At 44.3% G+C, this 18,010-nt stretch overlaps 1 protein-coding gene across 1 annotated transcript; it reads right to left on the bottom strand.

Moving 5' to 3' along the window:
• Positions 1-268: 268 nt before the first annotated feature.
• Positions 269-17,975, bottom strand: COX15 (cytochrome c oxidase assembly homolog COX15). The gene is made up of 9 exons (XM_084754741.1): positions 17,802-17,975; positions 16,108-16,298; positions 13,978-14,100; positions 11,055-11,241; positions 8,020-8,187; positions 6,228-6,309; positions 4,430-4,584; positions 2,729-2,842; positions 269-1,555 (listed from the first exon to the last, which is right to left on the bottom strand). Exons 1-9 carry the CDS (start codon positions 17,889-17,891, stop codon positions 1,424-1,426), a joined length of 1,242 nt encoding a protein of 413 aa, XP_084610867.1. The 5' UTR covers positions 17,892-17,975; the 3' UTR covers positions 269-1,423.
• Positions 17,976-18,010: the final 35 nt, after the last annotated feature.

Here is an 18,010-nt window from a genome sequence, read left to right as displayed (position 1 = left end):
GGCAACTTGAGTTGACCCCAGAAGCCACACAGAGATGGAAGGAGAGAGCTGACTCATAGGAGTTGACCCCTGGTCTCTGCATGCACACGCATGTATAGTGCATACCCCCATCATACACACACAACAATAAGTAAATTCTTAGAAAGATTAAATGATGTCATAACTCTTACCATTATGAGGATGGTAAAAGAAAAAAATTAAATCTTGGGTTAGCTGACTGAAAATAAATGTTTTAATTGCCTTAAAACAATTGACAAAACCGCTGACAGACTGTTGAAAACATTAAAGGAAATTTATTTAATTCTTTAAGTGTGCAATGGCTTTTTCTGAAATAGACATTCAGGACATAAGTAAATTTTCCACCAATTCCTGCTTTCCTCATATTTGGTATATATGTAGTGACAGTCAATTAAACAGATACAAAAATAGTTAAAATCTCTGTTCACTAGGACCACACAAAGCATGATGCCATTAAATAGCTAAACATTACATCGTTTCTGTACATGCTTAACTGTAGTAATAGAAAAAATACAGCAAAGCATCTGAGACTTGCTTGTGGCTGTACAATGTGATTTGGGCTGGCTCCTCCTGCTCCTCGGCTGCCTGCCTCTAACTGCAGGCTGTGGGTTTGGGGATGAGAAGTAGCTGCTGTGTAAAGGTCTGTCGGAGGCAGGGATGGTGGAGTAGAAATTTGGTAGGAGCAGGAACAAGCTAGCAGAACTTCGTAAGGACCTAGGTCAGTGGTGTCTAAACTTACATGCCCTGGAGTCCCCAAGGAACTTAAAAATCAGCCCACTCCTGTTCCGAGGACTCGTGACTTAGGGTCTAGGATGAGTCTTAAGTTCTGAGGTTGAGGGACCCTCTCAGTGCAATAACATAAGCCCAGCAGGGCCTGGGATATTTCACACATGGCATATATTAACACACACATAGACATAAAGAAGAATGTTCACTTCACAATCTAGCTAGTTAGCTGCTCTTAAAAATCAGAGGTTATGACAACCCTAGACCTTGGTAACAAACCAACATTCAGTTACTTGTCAACTGGTCGAGTAACTCTACTGGGCTGCCTGTTCTTCAGTCTGCCGCTGTCGTCACTAGCCTGACTTGTGGACGGGACTCTGCAGCACAAGGACACAGGAACCCAAGGTCTTCCTAAGGCTAAGAAAAGCCAGACTGCGTATTAGGAAGCAGATGATGACGACAGACATTTGTTTTGCAACAAATTTTAAAGGGACCCCTCTGTTATAAGCATTTTTGGTGACATCCTTGATCCAGTGTCCATCTCTAAACAGTTTTAGAGGCTTGACCAATTTGGAAGCCATGTGGCATGTCAAGGCCACCCTCATAGAAAAGGCTAAGCTCTTGTGCTTGCTGAGAATTCCCAAGGCAGTCTCGATCCTAGGGACTAGTCCTCTGAGAGTTACTTTGGGACTCTTCGGAGTTCATTCATGAGCCAAAGGGAACCACTGAGCAGAGCCAAGGAACCTGACTGGTGTGTGGCCGCCAGAGGAGTTGGAACGTACAGAAGCAGAGTGCTGATGCCCAAGGTCACCTGTTGCAAAAGAAAGAAGAAAAGTAGTAATCCTGAAAGTGCCTGACTGTGTGGACGCCTCTACACCGTTTCATCATTATGTTACAAACGCATGTATTTCATGTCCTAAGCAAGCAAAGGTAAAATAATGAAATCCACTGTGCAATCAACTGTGGTGCAAGCAATCCTCGTCCCTCAGTCTCCCAAGCGCTAGGATTATAGGCATGAGCTACCACACCCAGCTTCTGCCTGGTTCCTATTCCCCACTGGTAGTTATGATTACTGGTTTCTATATGCCTTACTTTCACATATATGGTTATTGTTTGAGGCAGGGTTTCACTGTGTAGCCCTGACTGGCCTAGAACTCACTATGTAGACCAGGCTAGTCTTAAACTCACCTGCCTCTGCCACTGAGTGCTGGGATATAGAGATACATATGGTTTTATGCTGTTAAAAACATACTGTCTGTCACTTGCTTTTTCTTAAACTGCTGTGCAGTGTTCCACAGGAGAAACATACTGTGGTTATTTTAGCTTGTTTTCAATTTTTAATATCACAATTCTGAGTTTCCTCACAAAAGCTCTCAGTGCATTAGTTTTTTTCTAAGGCAGAGACAACTGTCAGTTTTCCGGACCAAAACATTATTTATTATATGGTTTATATGTAATATATATTATATTGTCTAATTGTCCTCTGAAGAAAGGTATTATGGACTCGTGGTCTCACCAAGGATATCCGATGTGTCCATTTTCCTAACATTATCTCTTTGTCCGTTGCCCCCCACATGCAAACCTCAGCTCACTGAAGAGTGACAAGCGGGAGATGGAGCGATGGCTCAGTGGTTAAGAGCGCTGGCTGCTCCGCCAGAGGACCTCAGTTCAATTCCCAGCATCCACATGGCAGCTCAGAACTGTCTGTAGCTTAGTCCCAGGGGATCCTATACTCTCTCCTGGCTTCCATGCATGCATGAGGTGCTCAGACAGACATGTAGGCAAAATACCCATAAAAATAAACGAATAATTAAAAAATGAAGAACACAAAATGGTATTCATTATTTTAAGTTCCTCTTCTCGAATATTAAAAAGCTGTTTTGTTTATAAGCCTTGTCATTCCACTTGTGCCAACAGTGTATTGACACCCTTTATCACATTATTAACTTTAGGGGATGCCATCAGATCAAGAAGGGCTTTGTACCTGTGCATATGCCAAAGCTAGCAGAGTCACTGCTGCCATCTTGGTCCTTCGAGGAAGGGGGATTCTCCGGGACAGGAAGTAGAGCATTGTAATGGCAGTGACAGACGTGATTCCCTATGAGAAAGATGATCATCGTGTGCTGTGATTTCAGCCACACTGACGCCCACACATCTCAGGGACCACCCAGCAACCAGGAAGAACTTTACTAGTCACAACGCAATTCTACCCCAGTTGTTCCCCATTAGCATTGCCACTGTCCTCTTCTGCTCGAATAGAGGTGGCACTGTCACCCAGGGCACCATCTGAGTGTGTTTACTTTTTAAATTACACCTTGTATCCTTAGCTGTAATTTTATATCTAATTTTACAGTTTTTCAAAGATTCAGTTTTAACTTACGTGCATGGGTGTTTTGCCTGGCTGTATGTGCCATGTGTGTGTTACGTGCATGGGTGTTTTGCCTGTCTGTATGTGCCATGTGCGTGTTACGTGCATGGGTGTTTTGCCTGTCTGTATGTGCCATGTGCGTGTTACGTGCATGGGTGTTTTGCCTGTCTGTATGTGCCATGTGCGCGTAGTGCCTGAGGAGCGCAGAATAGGGCATTCAAGCCTGTAGAACTGGAGTTGGCGTGAGCCCCCAAGTATGTGCTGGGAACAGAACTGGGGTCCTCTGCAAGAACAACAAGCTGCTCTCAACCACTGAGCCATCTCTCCAGCCCTAATTCCTGACTCTTAAAGCAGGGCTGACCTTAGCACACAACAGATTTAATTTCTGTGGGGTGTGAGTGGTGGGGATGGTGGTTCTTCCAGCAGGTAAGAAGAATGACACGCTTGGTTTCATTTATACCAGAATAAGGGTCTGGGCTTGGCAACAGGGTTTCTCTTCTCCATCCATGCCAGAGAGAATGTCTTCTCTCATGTTTCCCTACACGTTTCAGAAGGACTATGGGGGCAGATCCAATCACACTTAAGCTAAAATACTGTGCAGGTTGGGGACTGAGGCTAGCTTGGAGGGTCAGCCCCAGCCCATGGATATGAGTCCTCTCTACATTGCCCTGTCAACCAGTCCACAGCGGCCACACCGCATCTGATGACACTCACTCTAGAGGTTCCATTTCTGCTGGTCGGTCATGTTTTAGGAATGCTGCAAGAGATTCTCGGGGGTCTCCTTTGATCTCTCTTTAAATGTATCCTAACGGCTAATCTTAGCTTCTTGTTTTTAAAGCTTTTCTCGGATCCACCAGTCATTCAGGTCTCCCACTTGGGCCCTGTGGCCCTACCCTGCCTTCTTCAACTGCACTACTGCTTCCTGGGGTCTCCCGGGTACAGTTCACCACACTCAGGATGCCAGCCGGCCTTTGTGCGGCTTCCACACCATCAGTACCTATCGGCTGACATGAACTGAGAAGTATTAACGAAGCACCCCCGGGCTCCTCCCTAGCTATTGCTCTGTAGTCTGTTCTCTAGTTAACCATCCCCGCTGAAATGACACTTAGACACGTTCAAGATTGAGGTGGGTTAGTATCACCTGCCCATCTGATTTGCAGCTAGAATTTGGGTGTAATGATGATAAAAACGTCAGATCAGACAACTGGTCCTACAGTTAGTTACTCCTGCCCTGCGGACGGCAGCCATCAGTGTCTCACTCCCACTCCTGACGCCTGTGGGCTCCCTCTGGCCAGCAGCACAAAACAGTGCCCTTACCAGCAGCCGGTGATCAAACTGCACCATGGTAGGATTCTCAAACACGTTCTTCAGCACAGGAGAGAAGGTAAGGAGGTCCTCCGGGATCCAAGAGTCTCCCATTTTGGGGAAGGAGTTGTAAACCAGCCCAGCATCCAGCCCAGCCACAAAAGCTCCTGCACGCCAAGATACAGAGGACTTACTAAGTGAAGAGCAAGTATTAGCTCTGAGTACAGAAAAGTCTCCACCCCAGAGCAGACAAAAGCCTGGAGGATTATTAGACAAACAGGCCACGGGAGCGGCTCAGGTGGAGAACGCACACACAATCTCCACAGGGCTCAGCAGCACCCCGAATCCCTATCTGCTCACACCGCACGACTCCAGTGTGTGTCTGAGAGGTCAGATACTCTGGTCCTTCTTTTTGACTCTGTGTCCTTCCTGTCTCTATCTGCCGCTGGCCTATCTTGGATCTTCAGGACTCGCTCCCTCACTCCTCAGTCTCCGCTCACACACCGCCTCACTAGAAGAGCGCCCCCCTTCCATGTGACGTGAGTGGGCGTTCTTCTGCTCCATTCCTTTCCCTTCGTCCTGCTTTACTTTCTTCACGGCACTGTTACTGGACGTGTTTTTGAGCATTATCTGTCTTTCTTCCCAAGGATGCAATAAAGATTTGTTGAAGGAGCAAAGAAAATACAAAAAGAAAAAAAAAATCACAAACTTGCAAACTGAACCCTGGGTGAGCACAAAAGGAAGGCAGGTGGGCATGAATGGTTGACAGATCCATTATCACCAACAAGGAGTCCGAGAGATCTGAGTCATTTCTGTGAGCCTGACTCACAAGATCACAATGCACATTACACAGAGAAGAAGTGGAGAGCGGAGAGTCGGGGGGTGGGGGCAGGCTCCTGGAGTGAATGAGTGCTGCTGTCATCACTGAGCAGCACTGTGCATCAGAACTTTCTGTGATATAGTGTTCTATGTGTTTCCTGCAGTATATTAGCTACGAACCCCGTGTACCTGCTGAGCATGCATGCGGCTTGCGTAACTGAATCAAAGTTAAATGTTATTTAACCTTAATCTAAGTTAACCACATGGGGCTTCTGATTCCCATATTAGATAGTGCCTTCCAAAGTGAGAAAGGTGAGGTGAACATAGGATTTAAGAAAGAGAAACCCAGAGCTAGGACAATGGCTCAGTGGTAGTTGCTCTTCCAGAGGACCTGAGTTCGCTTCCCCGCACCCACATTGGGTGGCTCCCAACTCCATCAAGTACATGTCCAGTGCCCTCTTCTGGCCTCTGTGTATACCTGCACATACATGGCACACACTCACATAGACACACGTGTGCGTATACATAAAAAAATTTAAAACTCTAAGGAGTTTTTATTTAAGGTCCATGTTAGTCTCAGCTCCAATGACCTTGTCATCTTGGGCCATCACTGAGGACAGGCCACCTGTCAGACGTGTAACAATGCTCACGTCATGTTAACTACCACAGCTTTTGCTGCAGGCCAGGCACTGTCCTAAGCACTTCACGTACATGACTTTCATGGTCTCTGTTTTGTACACAGCTTGCAGTTCTCAGGTGACGCTAGAAATCAATCTGAACTTGGGTAGTATGGGTTTAAGGAGATGCTCAATAGTTCTGTTCAGCGGAATGGACAGAAGGAGCGGAAAACAGAGGGTAAATGGTGGGGGTGAAGGAGCCAAAGGTGACAGGAAAAGATGAAGAGACAGCATGAAGAACAGAGCTTGTTTAGGCAAGAAATGCTGCTCCGACTAGAACAGAAATGCAGCGTGTACATTGGGATGAGCCCTACCTGAGAGAGCCGTAAGGAACACCAGGCCTGCTGTTCCACCAGCAAAGCGTCTCAACCACAGGAGCTGTCGGGTTTCGGGCAACTGAAAAGGATAATCAGGTAAGCTGTTTGGTAGGAACTGTGGCGGCAGCAGGCTCTCCAAATCCAAGCCAGACAATTTAAGGTCAGACTGTCTCTATCTGCTACCAGGAATAAGTACTTCAGGCAGATACTGTTCCAACACAGGATAAGCACTCTCAGGAGTATGTTCCAACACACTTCTATTTCGTTGTTGGACATTTACTATGCATCTTCCTTGCTATTTCTCCCCCCCAACCCCGCCCCATTCTCTCTTTCGTTTTTGGTTTCTTGAGACAGGGTTACTCTATAACCTCAGCTGTCCTGGATTCTCTTTGTAGACTAGGCTGGCTTTGAACTCAGAGATGCTCCTGCCTCTGCCTTACAAGTGCTGGGATTAAAGGAGTGAACTACCATGCCCAGCCTTCCCAGATATTTTAATTAATTACAATTTAAATAGCCCCCAGGAGCTACCTGGGATGGAAGGTATGACACTGTGTCACTTACCTAGCCATCATCTCAAGTTCTCTCTATAACTAAGTAGAACATAAACAAATAAAAAAGCAAATCACATTGATAAATGTTATCAGTAGCCTGCCACAGTTCAATGCTAGTGTTTGAGTATGTGTGAGTGTGTGGGAACATGTGAGTATTTATGAAGGAGTCATAGAGGTTAAAAACAAAGAACAATTTGTCAGGAAATAGTTGTAGATGTGGGCAATTTGTTTTATAAATTTGGCTTGAAGTCAGAGGAAAAAGAATTTTTCAGATGAAAAGTATTTACAATAAAAATGTTTTAGTATTTGGCTGTCCTGTGAACATATCCTTTTCTTCCTGGGACTCAAGCCCCTAACCCTAAATACCTATTAGATGATTCGACTGAAAATATGATGTTACAACAAAATCTTCTCCATGAACAGCTTATGCAGGTCGTCTCGTGATTTAATGTTTACTTATCACTTTTTAAATTAAACACTAAGTTATGTGTGTGCATGTGTGTGTGTACATGCTCATTCCACAGCACATGTGTGGATTTCAAAATACAACTTTGTAGCACCTGTTCTCCTGATCAACCTTTATGTGCGCCTAGAAGACTGAACTCAGTTTTCAGGCTTGTTGAGTCATCTGGCCAACCCACAATCACTATTAGGAAATATTAGAAAAAGTGGAAGACTTAAAAAAAAAAGAAAATATGTCCTAAATGAGTGTGGTATCTTAAGACTGCTATTATAAACAAAGGCCTCAAAAGAAAAAAAAAAGTTGTATCTTGCTTTTGAGTCAAAGCACAGCTTAATACAATGCTAGACTGAATACTGTGTCCCCACTTGAGATGACACAACTGGGCTGCTGTTCACAGCAGAAGCTCAGATGTGTCTCCTGTTCTGATCTTCCTTGTCTTGCCATTCTGGGAACCAGAGCTAAAGTGGTTGAGTTTCATCTTATTGTGGGTTCTCCTTGCCTTTTTCTTAAAAATTGTGATTTTACGGTCCTCATGAGATAATGTTGACGAGATATTCAGCCTCTGTATTATCAAGCAACTTCACTCTGGGTATATATGTCCCAAAGAACTGAAGCCAGGGTCTCAGAGTGCTACCTGCATATCCACGCTCACCACAGCCAAGGTGAAAGCAATGGATGCTAAAGGGAATCTGAATTTTGACTAATTTTGCCTTAGAACCAGACTTTCCACTTCCCTGCCGTGCCTGCGCTGTGCAGCTGTGGAAAGTGACCTTACCTTGTGCTGAGGGAGCAGCAGTGAGAGCGAGGTCCACAGGCTGGCACAGTAAAGAACAAGTGCTGATCCCAGGTGGGCTGCCAGGCGGTACTGGCTGACCCGAGGAATATCATAGGACTCTGGTTTCTCTTCTAATCCACTTTTCACCATATACCAACCCAACAGACCCTAGAATTCAAGTAGAAAGAGGTGAATCAAAGAAGGTTTGACCTATTAGGTTCTGGTTTATTCTATGAAAATTAGACTGTATGTAGAAAGGCTAAATAAAGGCTATTTAAAAATAATTACTGTCAAGATAGTGGGTATAAGATAAACACAAAAGTCTGAGAGGAGGTCATACAAATGTGTAAGATTTTTTCATGTAGATTGCTTTGCCACAATGTATTTCTACTCTCTAAAGAAAATGAAACGGGAAACTGTAATTTGTGTAGATGAAGAAATTTAAAGTTTAACTCCAAATCCCAGACTCACAGTCAAAGACTTCAGCTTTTAGGAAGAAAAGAAGGAAGGAAGGAAGGAAGGAAGGAAGGAAGGAAGGAGAGAGGGGGAAAGATCTGTAAAGAAAGTGCATGTTTAAACCAGGCGAGGTGGCTTCACTCCAGACTTGTCAGGCAGCCCTTGGGAAGTAGAGGCAGCAGGAGCAGCAACTTGAGTCATACTTGGCTAATGAGCAAGTTGGAGGTCAGAGTTGCCTATGTGAGACTGTCTCATAAACCCAAACCAACCAACCAACCAACCACAAAACACCACCCCTCCGCAACAAAAGGCATGTCTCTGTTTAGGAAGCTCACAGAATGCGTCCTACTCTATGATTCTTCGCTTTAACTGGCAAAACACCAAACTACATCAATTCCAGTCTTACTAGATAAAACACAGCCTGCCATTACACACACTGGCCCAATCCCAAGGAACCAGGTCAAAGGGGTTTCTTCTACTTCTAAAGGTAATAATTTGGTGATATTTCTTTCCCCTTCAAGATTAGCCTGGCTATCATAATTACTGTCATCTGCATGGAAGCCAGAAATGGAAGGCACATACGGTGAGAATTCTATAGCCCAACTTGCTTCCTCCCATAACTCTGACAGCTTAAATTTATACCTTCATTTTTAGTGTCTAATAATATTACACTTATATTTTTATTTATTTATTTATTGTGTATACAGTGCTCTGCCTGCATGTACACTTGCCAGAAGAGGGCATCAGATCACATTACAGATGGTTGTGAGTCACCATGTGGTTTCTGGAAATCGAACTCAGGACCTCTAGAGGAACAGTCAGTGCCCTTAACCTCTGAGCCATCTCTCCAGCCCCTACACTTATATTTTATTCCATCTAATTTTGCTTAGTTACTGAAATATAAAAGTTAATGTGCCGGGCGTGGTGGTGCACAGCTGTGATCCCAACACTTGGGGAGGCAGAGGCAGGCAGATCTCTTTGAGTTAGAGGCTAGCCTGGTCTCAAAGTGAGTCCAGGACAACCAAGTCTACACAGAGAAACCCTGTCTCAAAAACAAAAGCAAATAAAAAGTTAACTTTTATTAGTGTCTAATTCTATTGTCTCAATCTTTTTAAAGAATACTTCAATGTATTTATTTATATTTTATGTACATTGGTGTTTTGCCTTCATGTATGTCTGTGTGAGGTGTCAGATCCCTTAGAACAGGAGTTACAGACATTTGTGAGCTGCCATGTGGCTGCTGGGAGTTGAACACAGGCCCTCTGGAAGACCTGCTGATGCTCTTAACCACTGAGCCATATATCCAGCCCACAATCTCTTCTTCATTAGCTCATCTCCTTACCACTTCTGAGCTAAATGAACCACCTAGTTTTCTACTGGTCAAATGTTGATGATGGGGGTTGGTCTGGTGCTATGTATCCAAATGCTAAATACTGTCCCCCAAGATCTGGTTGCCACCCAGAAGAGTGCACTCTCACTTACATTGGCCTTTGTTGTGTAAACCTTGCTCCCCAATTTAAAGTTGACTGGTCAATAAAAGTAGCTAGAAGCCTGTAACTGGACAGAAGAGAAGTAGGTGAAGCTGAGGTTTGGCTCAGATGGGGACCACAAGGCAGGAGAGGGAGGCAGGAGAAGGCAGAGAGGAGGGGGCAGTGTGGACCATGAGCACGTGGCCATGAGGGCGGGCCTGATCGAACAGAAGCAGCCCAGGCAGGAACAATTATGGTGAGTAACTTGGGGTGTGGAGCTGGGAAAGAGTAAAATAGTTTAGAGGGTTGATACCTGCACAGTGATGGTGCTTTAAAGCTTTTATAAATCCAGAAGGCCTCCGTATCTTTTATTCCAGAACTAAACAGTCTGAAGTGGGGTAGAAAACCCAAATAGTTATTTAGGAGCAAAGAGGGGCATAGTGAATCCCCCAAAATTAATTATTGCTTTATGTTGGTGTTTCTTTGATGTTGTAACTCCATCAGGACCTTTACATTTTGGCCCAAATACTTATAGGTGTCTTTTCTAATTCCTTCTCCTGGCTCTTAACTTTAACTGTGAGAATCCTGCAAAGCTCTTTTCCCTAAGAAAAGCCCAGCTTACATGATTTTAAACCATGTATACTTGAACATCAGTCACTGCTGTAGCCAACCTTCATCCCACAACTGTTCTTTTGGCATCCCCTGTTTGTCTCTGTAGCTGTTCTCCAGTAGGGATCAATCACTCTTTCTCAGACAGTAGACAGGCTGGGAAAATGGAAGAGAACACAGGAAGAGAGCCATAGCAGGGACGTGAAAGTCTACGTCTAGTGGCACCAGGTAATGAGCTTACTGATTTTAGTGCTTTATAGACAGCATCTCACTTAACATCGACCCTCCCTAAGTGGCATTATTACTACCTCCACCTACAGCAGGGAAATCATATGTGACAGAGGTCAGATAGCTTGCCCTAAGTAGCTTAGAGCCAAGCCCACGGCACGGAAATGCTCTTTCTTACCTAATCTATTGTAGTGCTTCAAAGTCTTCCTGGAATAATGACAACTAGGAAGCTCTTGGAGTAGCTCTGGTTTCCCAATCTTGAATAAATCTTACCTGGAAACAGACTAAGCCACAGAGGGCAAGGACACGTCCTTTCATGGCACGGTTGAGCCAACCCTTTCTCCAAAAGTAGGCAGCAGGCAGGATGTACGCAAGGCCTACAGCTCGACCCCACATTCGGTGTGAGTATTCCATATACCAGATAAACTTGAACTCTGCCAGCGTCATGTCATGATTCAGGCTAGGTGAAATGGGAGCCAAAAATGAAGAAAGAGGAAATTATTGGGTTTATTTACTTATTTTGTGGGCATGGACACATATATGCCACAGCTGTGTGTGGGTCAGACACAACTTTTGGGAATCAGTTTTTTGTTCCCTCTTTCCACTCTGTGTTTGAGGCAGGGTCTCTTTTGTTCCTACCACTGCATTATATGCTCTAGGCTAGGCTAGCCCTTGAGTTTCTGGCTGGTTCTCTTGTCTCCACCTTATACTTTTGTGTGTGGGGGGGGGGGGGCGGGGAGAGAGAGAGAGAGAGAGAGAGAGAGGTGGGGGGGGGTTCTGTGTAGCCTTGGCTGTCCTGGACTCCCTTTGTAGGCCTCAAACTCACAGATATCCAGCTGCCTCTGCCTCCCCGAATGCTGGGACTACAGCGTGTGCCACCATGTCCAGCAGGGGCAAGCACTTTACTGCTAAGCCATCTCCTCAACTCCACCATGTTGGAGGTTGGTCTGCTGTATTTTGATGCTAATTACTGCCCCACCTGTACTTTGCCTAAGAGCCTAACCAGTTTGACCAATAAAAGGCCATCACACCTGGGCAGGGCAAATGGGATAGGTGTGGCTAAAGTTCCAGGGCTAGGGGAGACCAAGAGAATCTCGGGAAGAAGAGAGACCTGAGGAGAAGAGAGAAGGTTGTGCCATCATGGGTTAGGTAGAGGAAAAGCACGTGGCCGGCATGGATGGAGACTTGGCCCAGATGATAATAATTAGCAAGTATTTGGGATTATGGATGGGAGGTAGCTTGATAGAAAGTATTAAGAACCAGATGACATGGGATTGGGGCAGGTATGGGGTACCTGCCCCACTATGGGAAGTAGTTTAGGGATTAATATCTGCCCTGCCCCAGGTTAACTAAGGCTATCTTAAAATATAACAGGTGTCTGTGTCTTGATTGATTGCTAGCGGGTTAGAAAATACTGTCATAATAATAATTATAGGCCTAATAATAAACATTATTAGGCCATACTGGTAAAAATAACTATACCACCTCCATTTGAATTTTTTTTTCCTATTGAACTAGGAAACATTCTCAATATTGCAGCTTAGTAGACCTGCTCTTTTCCTCATTAGTAACATGACTCTGGGCTAAACGTTTAGAGTAGGCAGCTCACTATACTTAAGTGAACCAAAGTCAAGAAATGGGTCTAACCATAAAGGATTTAAAGAAGCAAAAAGCTGAATAGGATACATGCTGGCTAACTGCATGCCTACTTGACACAGGCTAGAGTCATCTGAGAGGAGGGAACCCCAGCTGATAAAATGCCTCCATATGACTGGGTTGTCCACTAGCCTATAAAACATTTTTTAAATTAGTGATTGATGGGGTAGGGCCCAGCCCATTGTGGGTAAGGTCATCCCTGGACTGACGGTCCTAGGTTCTATAAGAAAGCAGGCCAGGGGAGCAAGCCAGTAAGCAGTATCCCTCTGTTGGAACACAGTCCAAGAATGGAGTTGTGTGAGAATTCTGAGTGCTTCTAAGAAAACAAGGTAATAGTCTTGTGACGTTAGTTTCTTTAAAACACAGAATTGTTTTTCAAATGTGTTTTCATGTTCCTCCCAGGTGTAACAGGAATGAGTTTATTTCAGCTGTTGTTATTCATATGCCTTGGAAAAACATGTTTTTTTCCACGTTGGGCTTACTTGTGCAATTGAACACTGTTCTAGGATATTTGATCACAATGTGAACCCCAAGATTGTGAACTTGAAAAACCTATTTCTTGTTGTGGTGTGGCTTAGCTCTAGCACACACCTTTAATCCAAGAGCTTTCTGTAAATAGGATTAAATAAAGTTAACCCTAAGTCAGGAGGCAGAGCAAGCAACCAGTTGATAGAAAGTGAACATAGGTTAAAAACCATATATAAAGAGGAAGTTCAGTGGGCAGATAGAGACGCACAGGAAATAGAAAGGAGGATCATGGAGTTGAAGGGCATTTAAGACAGCCTGGAGAAGGAGAAAGGGCTTTTTCCTTCTAGGACAGTGGAGGAGTAGGAAGGTCAGCTGGATGCTTTCTCTGCCTCTCTGAGCTAGCTGGTTTTCACCCCAGCATCTAAGTCTTCATTGGTAAAAATTGAACGACTGGGATTTTCTTTCTTTATAACAACAGAACACCTTACTCCTGTGATTCTTCTTAACCCTCAGAGTATAAATTGCCTGATGCTCTGAATAAAGTTGCATGAGACTTCAGTCTGCCTTATTTGTAGGCTCCACTCTCCCAGGTCCCACCCCCTTGGAGCAGTAAACACCCTCTGTGGCCTCTGCATTAGCTCCCGCTGCAAGGTTCCTGGCCTGCTTGAGTTTCCTGCTTTTGAGGATGAACTGTTACATGGAACTGTGAGTAAGATAAACCCTTTCCTCCCCGAGCCACCTTTCCTCATGGTGTTTCATCACTGCAACCGTAACCTTAACTAAGACAGGATATTTACTTGAGGGGCTTTGGAGATGGCTCAGTGTGTGAGAGTGTGCACTGTACAAGCGTGAAGACTTGAGTTCATATTCCCAGCACCCATCTAAAAAGCTAGGCATGGCCGTGTGTGCCTGTAACTCTAGTGCTGTGGAGGAGAGACAAGACCATCCCCGAGACTTGCCAGCTGTGAGCCTGGCTCCAGGTTCAGTGGGAAACCATGTCTCCAAGCATGTTACAGACACACACGTACCTTTGTCACACAGATTCACCTGATTTTTTTTCCTTAACACTTACATTTTAAATTCTGGAAACTGTTGGTATTTTTGGAATTCTGCTTCCCATTCTTCTTGGCTTGTGGGTGGCTTCATCTCCTTGACTAAATGCCAGTCTACCATTGAGAGGCCAGACTCTGTCAGCCTTAGGATAGGAAATAAATCTGTGAGTGCATGTTTCTAGATTATTCATAAATAGTTTACAGCAACAAGTAGCTCTGGACTTAACCTGTGGGTATGAATTCCTTTCCTCTTCTTTTTTTTTTTTTTCGTTGCTGGATATGAATCCAAATTCTAGCGCACGCCAGGCCCTATATGCCCAGCTCTCATTTCTTTATACTTTTATTTTATTCTTTCAATTATTTTATTCGAGCCCCTGATTTATTTATTTTTTCTCTTCTTCCCAGAAACAGGGTCTCTGAGGTAACCTAGGCTTGCTTTTTACACTTCTCAAGTACTAAGGTGGCAGGCATATCCCACCATGACTGGGTCCCACTTAAATCCTTCACTAACATTTCTTTATAGACAAAAATAACGCTTAGAATAAAGAAATGTGTAATAAATGCATAAACGACATTCTTATTTTGGTGCTAGGGACTGAACCTAGGGCCTGGCACACACTAAGTAGTCATTCAACCATTCAGCAATTTGTAATACAAATCTCTACACCAGAAACAAAGATTTCTTACAGAAGTACAGGTTTTATATAATATAAAAATTTGCTGTAATTTCCCATAACGGCCTATGTCTAACAACACAGTCTTTTGAAACAGGAATGTAGAGAACACACACACTTCATTAAAATTAGAAACTAGGGGCTCGAGAAACAGCTCATCCAATAAAGTTCTTTCCTGAACACAAGCCTCACAACCTATGTTTAAAAAGACAAAAAACAGGCACAATAGCACACACTTGTAATCTCAGTTCTGGGCATGTAGAAACAAACAGATCCTTGGAACTCAATGGTCTATTTGGTAAGTTCACAGTCAATGATAGGCCTTGTCTCAAAAAAAAAAAAAAAAAAGGAGGGACACCTAGTGATGATGCCTGAAGTCATCCTCTGACGTCTCCATGTATGCAGACGCACATGCACCCACATACACATGGACACACATGCACATGCACACACAAACTAAAGTATTTTCACTAAAAGGAAGCAGGTTTCCTAAACTAAAGGCCAAGGCAAGACACACACATGACAAGTCTAGATAACCTTATATCAGAAAGCAAAGAGGCTATCAAAAGAGGCTTGTCCAAAGATGCTGAAACCAGTTTTAAGAGATTCCCACCAATTAAGATGGGCGAATGTAAGCACACCATCAACACAATCCTCACAATAGACTAAGATATATCAAAAGTATTTAAATGTATGAATTCATAATGAAACTTTAAAGCCCATATTCTTTATTAGTAATCTTTGGAGGATCTTGGGAACAGATTTTGGAAAATAGTAGAGGAAGAGAATGAATCAAGTATACTGCATTTTTTATAAAGACTATCGTGGGGCAATGAAACTTTCTCTTTAGAGTTAAGCTAATAAAAATATTACTGTTTTTCAATTCTAACAATGGATTCAGGCAATAGTAATCCAGACAGTTAAAATCCCCAAGAGATCCCAGAATGAAAGAGCCAATCACCCATGCAGTATTTGCCCCCTCATTCCCAGTCTGAATCTAATAAGCAACTACTCATTTGCAGGACAGATGGGGACAAAGGATATGTTAAACATCACCAGATAGTCTGGTTACCAACCAAAGGACAATGACCTGGCTTCCTTCAGTAACAGCAAAACTTTGACGAAATGGGGGAGGGGAAGCCTAAATCCATAAAGTCTGTGTACAGATATGAAGATAACGTAAGAGACACATATGGCAATTGTGATATATGTGCTTACGTAAACAAACTGCAGGGGGGAAGTTATGACAAGTCTCAACATTGGAGAGGTAAAAAAAAAATATTCTGAAACAATGCCCAGCTACTAGACAAGACTGAAACCTGTCCTTATGATAAAAACTAAGAAAACACCAGCCTGTTCTAAGACAGGGCAAGCTGTCAGTTTCTCCATCTGTAAACTGAGCAAGGTAAGTAGATGATGCCCAAAGTCCCCCCTTTTTCTACTGACAACCCGATTCACCAAGAGCAAATTACTCACCTGGTTACTCCCCCAAGAATAACGGCTCCAGCTACTGTCCCGCTGCACACCAGGAGCCATCGGCCCACAGCCCGTTCAGCTGCCTTCGAAGGAAGGGACACTGGGCTTTTTCCAGACTGCAAAGCCACTTCGGTGATGGTGCTGTACTGCCCTGGCCTCAGAGGACGCCTGCTGCCATAGCTGCAACCACACTAAGGAGCAAGACGGAAAAGTCTAATGGAAGAAACTGGGAAAAACCGCTCCCCGCGTTCAGCCTCGATCTGATCCTGTAAGGCTGCATTTTCACAGCTAGCGCTCTGCTTACTCACTGTCTCTCATCTGGGCGACTCGAACCCACTTCCTACTGGGTTTCTTTCTCCTCTCAGTCTCTGAATGTGCTGTCCCCTCCCCCACATGCCTGACTTACACTGGAGATCTGGGCTTGCACAGCTAGTCCCTAAACTTTTCAGAGTCCTACAACTGGTCACTCTCATAGTTCGTCCTCTACCACAACCCTTGACGCACTGCCATGTCTACCAGTGTCTCACTAACCTGTCAGCAATGCACCGCAGGTTCTGGTCAGTCTTGCTCTCGCTCTCTCTCTCCTTTTGTTTGTTGCACCAGCCCCTTACATAGCAAGACCTAATACATTTTTAACAAGTGACCTAGGAAGATTTGGGCCCAGGGGTCCCGCTCAAACTAAGGCACCAGCCAAGGACAATACAGGCGGTAAACCTTAAGCCCCTACCCAGATCTAGACAATGGACAGAACACTCTCCACAGTAGAGTGGAGAGTGGGATATGACTTTCTCACATACTCTGGTGCCTCACCTTTGACCATGTCCCCTGGACGGGGAGACCTGGTGGCAATCAGAGGAAGGACAGCAGGTTACCAAGAAGAGACTTGATACCCTATGATCATATAGAGGGGGAGGTAATCCCCCTCAGGAACAGTCATAGGGGAGGGGAATAAGGGGAAATTGGGAGGGAGGGAAGAATGGGAGGATACAAGGGATGGGATAACCATTGAGATGTAACAAGAATAAATTAATAAAGGAGAAAAAAATGTAAAAAAAAAAAAAAAAACAAGTGACCTGACAAACTGAATGAACTGACTCCTTTGGAGCAGGAGCCACATGGGCATTTATGGGTTTTCTTCCTGGATCATAACACAGTGATAATTACTAGAATTCTCCAGCTTTTCTTCACATCATAAAATACTTTTACCTTTTATCAATAATTATCAGATAAGAGAATATATGTCCTCTTTTGATTCTAATAGTAAGACTAAGAATGTGTGTGTTCCGTTTCCTACTTTTAATTACCTGGGTATCTTAGACAAGCAACTTAAGTTTCAATTCACTTCTCTGTAGAATGGGGTTATACAGTTCCTGACTAGTCGGCGGCTTTTAGCAAAAAACCTAATGTGCAAAAAATATTGAGCTTTTATCATGGGCTAAAGGTCTGATGTACATTTAAAAATTTAATCCTCACAAACATCTTGTGTAATAGGTAGCTATCCCATTCTACAGATAAGTAAATTGAAACATAAAGGAAAAAAAAAGCTAAATAAATCGGTCCGTAATATGCAACAGTGGGCAGTTATTTCCGGATCCACACTCAGGGAGGTGTCTGGACACAAGGAAATGTGCAGGCTGCTAATTAACTTTATCCCAGCCTGGCTTCCCGTGATCGGAGCCAGCAGCAGTGGGTACCTGTGCTCTGGACGCCGCCCTAGGGAGCAGGAGCCCGACACGGCAGCTCCCCATCAAGGCCTTCAAGGGCGGAAGGAGCAAGCGTTGCATACTGACAGCGCACCGCCTCCGCCGGAATGCCCCACCGACGTGCGGTCCCCCTCGCCTCTGCCGAAAGGAGAAACACTTCCGGGTCAGGCTTCCCGGGCGCCCCGCCCTCCGGCGCCCCC

This window comes from Acomys minous, assembly GCF_964271855.1.
Source record: "Acomys minous genome assembly, chromosome: 2".
In the NCBI taxonomy this organism is placed as follows: Eukaryota; Metazoa; Chordata; class Mammalia; order Rodentia; family Muridae; genus Acomys; species Acomys minous.
Note: the sequence above shows the minus strand (reverse complement) of the source record. Positions and strands in the feature narration are given on the sequence as shown.

Excerpts from the sequence above, each read along its gene's own strand:
- COX15 (XM_084754741.1), bottom strand. The coding sequence starts at position 17,891 with ATGCAACGCTTGCTCCTTCCGCCCTTGAAGGCCTTGATGGGGAGCTGC. Across the intron at positions 11,242-13,977 it reads CAGTTTCCAGAATTTAAAAT|CCTGAATCATGACATGACGC; the intron begins GTAAGTGTTAAG and ends CATTTCACCTAG. Across the intron at positions 4,585-6,227 it reads GTTCCTTACGGCTCTCTCAG|GAGCTTTTGTGGCTGGGCTG; the intron begins GTAGGGCTCATC and ends CTTGGCGTGCAG.